Below are 4,558 nucleotides of genomic sequence, written 5' to 3'. Positions count from 1 at the left end.
AAAAAAAAAAAAAAAAAAAATTAGTAGTAAACTTGTGAAGACATCATAATGTATGACCTTCTTATTTCTTTAAACTTCTGTGAATGTTTTGAATCTTGACTTTTTTTTTTTTTTTTGAGATGGAGTCTTGCTCTGTCACCCAGGCTGGAATCGGGACCATAGGCAGCTGGATCACACAGGGTACATTTATCAAGTAGAGAAATCTACTGGATATTTACAGGTCAGGCTTGTTTTTTAAAGTTCTCCAGATGAGGATAAAGGGATTTTGTCTTAGACCAGGGTGGCCACATAGAAGTAGTGGTGTTTAGCTGTTGGCGTCCAGCAGACAGGATGGCCTGACTCCAGGGGCCCCTGGCTGGGGGCTCATGTGATCCAGACACAGATGGGGACTGACCTAGTCTTGTGTGTAGGCCCAGTGCAGATCTAGTCAAACTTGAGTCTGTCTGTTCTTGTTCTGTTTTTGTTTTTTATTTTTTGAGACAGGGTCTTGCTTTGCTGCCCAGGCTGGAGAGCAGTGGCGCAATCTCAGCTCACTGCAACCTCCAACTCCTGGGTTCAAGTGATTTTCCCAACTCAGCCTTCCGAGTAGCTGGGACCACAGGTGTGCGCCACCACGCCCAGCTAATTTTTGTATTTTTTGTAGAGACGGAGTTTTGCCACATTGCCCAGGCTGATCTCGAACTCCTGGCTTCAAACAATCTGCCTGCCTTGGCCTTCCAAAGTGCTGGGATTACACACATGAGCCACCGCACCCGGTCTTGCTCTTGATTTATTTCTGATGTTTCTGTGTCAGGCTCTCCTGGAGCTCTGACCCAGAGCAGGTGGAACTTGATCAAGTCTGTTCCTTCGCTGGCTCAGGTCAGCGTGGATCGTGACCCTCACATATTAGCGGCACCTTCCACGCGCCCTGCCCCCTCGCCAGCCGACAGTTACTCCGACCTTGTGGTGGTGTTTTTACCTCCCTCACTAGAATGTAAGCTTCCTGAGCACAGGGATTCCTCTTTTTAAAAAACCTAAGTTTTTTAGTTGAGGTATGAGTCACATACCTTAAAATCTACCCTTTAAAAGTGTACAATTCAGTGGTTTTTAGTGTATTCACAAAGTGCTTGTGCAACAATCACTACTTAGCCTCCCGAGTAGCTGGGATTACAGGCGTGCATCACCATACCCACCTAATTTTTGTATTTTTGGTAGAGGCGGGGTTTCCCTTTTTTGGCCAGGTTGGTCTTGAACTCCTGACCTAAAGTGGTCTGCCTGCATTGGCCTCCCAAAGCGCTGGGATTACAGTCGTGAGCCATGGAGCCCAGCCTAATTTTGTAATATTTGCATCACCTCCAAAAGAAACTCCTCGTTCCTTTCTCCCGCAGGTTCCCGATAACTACTAATCTGCTTTCTGTCTGTATGTATGTGCCTATTTTGGACATCTTATATCGATGTCCATACAATATGTGCTCTTCTATGTCTGGCTTCTTCTTTCTTTTCTTTTGCTTTCTTTCTTTTTTAGAGACAGGGTCTTGCTCTGTCGCCCAGGCTGGAGTGCAGTGGCACAGTCATGGTTCACTGAAACCATGACCTCCTGGGCTCAAGTGATCTTCCCACCTCAGCCTCCTCAGTAACTGGGGCTACAGCCATGTGCCACCACACCTGGCTAATTTTTTAAATTTTTTGTAGAGATAAGATCTCACTATGTTTCCCAGCTGGTCTGGAACCCCTGGCCTCCAGCAATCCTCCCACCTTGGCCTCCCAAAGTGCTGGGATTACATAAGTGAGGCACCGCGCCTGCCTGCTTCTTTTCACCCAGCATAATGTTTTCAAGGTTCGTCACATTGTAACATGTACCTGAGCTTCATTCCTTTCTAGGGCTGGATAATATCCCATTGTATGGATTTACCACACTTAGTTTATCTCTTCATCAGTTGATGGGCATTTGTGTTCTTGCCACTCTTCGGCTATTATGAATAATGCTGCTATGAACATTCTGTACAAATTTTTGTGTGAACATCTATTTTCATTTCATTTCACTGAGTATATACCTAGGAGTGGAATTGCTGGGTCATACAGGTATATTTCACTTTTTAAGAAAGGACAAGAATTCCTGTCTGTTTTGTTCACAAAACACAGTTCTTATCTGCACTGTCACCAGTGCTTGGATGCCACTGGTGCTACAGTGGTTCCAACCCAGAGTAGGTGCCCTGTAAATAGTGTTGAATAAATTGGCTTAAGTTTACTTGCCAGTGAAAGGAGAGTGTCACGAACTTAAGCAAGCCATTAGCCCTCATCTGTCCTCTTTGTCACATCTGACATGGAGATCAGATCCACCTCATTAGGTGCTGAGAATACTGGAAGTGTTAACAGCCGTGGTTCAAACTTTGTAACATCTCTGTTCATGCTACAGATTAATATGTTTTATGTACCACTGTTAGTTTTAATAATTTTGTTCTATTTTTGACAGTACGTCATGTCCACTGACAGCCTCCAATTGGGCTATGCAGAGGATGGGCACTGCAAAGGCGACACCAATCCGAACATTCCGTACCCCACCAGGCTGCAGTGGGACATCCCCGGGGAAGTAAGTCTGCATCATCCAACCATTGTTACTTACCTGGGATGGGAAACACATTTAAAGTCTTACAGATGAATTTTCCAACTGTAGTTCCTGCCTGATCATGAGCTCAGTTGAAGACCACTGAGGCTGAAAGTTGTTTGCTCAGGGAGTTTCGTGAGGTCTGCCGGGCTGTCACAGCTCCTGTTGCTCGGAAGCCTCGGTAAATATTTCTTCTTCTGTTTGAAGCTTCTGGCTAAGATTGTCAGTGTGACTTCCACGTCAAACTTAACTAGACATCTACAGAATGCTCATAATCAAAAACTAAAAGCCAAAATCATATAGGTTAGAGCTGAAAGCCTCTAAATTGCTAATTTATAATTCTCAATGTTTAATTCATTTTGGCACCTCTTAAACATAATCAGAGGCAGCCCACTCACGGGAGCCCTTTTGGGAAGGAATTTTAGGGTTGCAAATACCAAATCCTAGTTCACTTACTCCAAAGAAAAATTCCCTGGAGTCCAAGGTATCATTTTCTATTTTTTATTTCTTCTTTGAGATACAGTCTCGCACCGTCACCCAGGCTGGAGTGCAGTGGCGCAATCTCAGCTCACTGCAACCTCCGCCTCCCAGGTTCAAACGATTCTTCTGCCTCAGCCTCCCAAGTAGCTACGCTTACAGGCACCCGCCACCAAGCCCAGCTAATTTTTGTATTTTTAATGGAGACTGGGTTTCATCATGTTGGCCAGGCTGGTCTTGAACTCCTTACCTGATCCTCCTGCCTCAGCCTCCCAAAGTGCTGGGATTACAGGCGTGAGCCACTGCACCCAGCTCACCATTTTCTTTTTAAATTAATTAATTTATTTATTTGAGACAGAGTCAAGGTCTGTTATTCAGGCTGGAGTGCAGTGGTGTGGTCACAGCTCACTGCAGCCTCAAGTTCCCCGGGTCCAGCAATCTTCCCACCTCAACCTCCCGAGTACCTGGGACCACAGGTGCATGCCACAACGCCCAGCTAATTTTTATATTTTTGGTAGAGACAGGGTTTCGCCATGTTGCCCAGGCTGGTCTCAGACTCCTGAGCTCAAGCAAGCTACCCGTCTGGCCTCCCAAAGTGTTGGGATTACAGGCCTGAGCCACCGCACCTGGGTTAGAAATAATTTTCCACATAGTGAAGTACTGTATCTAGTGCTGTGGTCTTACCCCATTGCTTCTGCTTACCCTGTGGCCGCAGGGCTGGTGTGGGTTCAAAAGAGAGCTGTAACCTCTGTGGAGCACTTGGGCTTAGAGTCCTGTTATCTCACCAAGTCACTTACCACGTTTTTAAAAATTTCTTTTAACAGACTAATTTTTAGAACAGTTTGGGTTCACAGCAAAACTGAGTTCCCATACACCCCTCTCCCCACACTTACACAGCATCCCCAACTATCCACATCCCCAACAGAGTGATGCATTTGTTACAACTGACACACCTGCACCAACCAAGGTCCATGGTGGATTTACTGTTGGTGTCGTACGTTGTCTGGGTTTTGACATATGGACAATGCCCTGTGTCTGCCATTACAGTGTCATACAGAATTGTTTCACTGCCCTAAACATCTTTGGTGCTTCGCCTATGTATTCTTCCTTCCTACTAGCCCCTGGCAACCATGAATCATATTCACTGTCCCCATAGTTTTACCTTTTCCAGAATGTCACATACAGTAGCTCCCCCCATTAGCTGAGGTTTCACCTTCTGAGATTTCAAATCCAAGTTCCGAAAATATTAAACAGAAAATTCCAGAAGTAAACAACTCATCAGTTTCAAGTTGCATGCTATTCTGAGTAGTGAGAGGTGGCAACGTGCTAGCAGCCCTCGCTCTCAGCCTCCTTAGCTTCGGTGTTCACTCTGACTGCGCTTGAGGAGCCCTTCAGCCCGCCACGGCACTGTGGGAGTCCCTCTCTGGGCTGGCTGAGGCTGGAGCTGCCTCCCTCTGCTTGCGGGGAGGTGTGGAGCGAGAGGCGCGCGCGGGAACC

The 4,558-nt window shown here is 46.2% G+C and overlaps 1 protein-coding gene across 1 annotated transcript in view; it reads left to right on the top strand.

The window, feature by feature from the left end:
* CPT1A (carnitine palmitoyltransferase 1A (liver)) overlaps positions 1-4,558 on the top strand; it is an 88,000-nt gene that overhangs the window by 59,203 nt on the left and 24,239 nt on the right. The window contains exon 13 of the mRNA XM_011987085.1: positions 2,453-2,569. Coding sequence (XP_011842475.1) covers positions 2,453-2,569 — 117 coding nt within the window. The remainder of the gene's footprint in view (positions 1-2,452; positions 2,570-4,558) is intronic.

The sequence above is a fragment of the Mandrillus leucophaeus genome, unplaced genomic scaffold (assembly GCF_000951045.1).
Source record: "Mandrillus leucophaeus isolate KB7577 unplaced genomic scaffold, Mleu.le_1.0 Scaffold30, whole genome shotgun sequence".
Classification (NCBI taxonomy): Eukaryota; Metazoa; Chordata; class Mammalia; order Primates; family Cercopithecidae; genus Mandrillus; species Mandrillus leucophaeus.
This window is presented reverse-complemented; position numbering and strand designations above follow the sequence as displayed.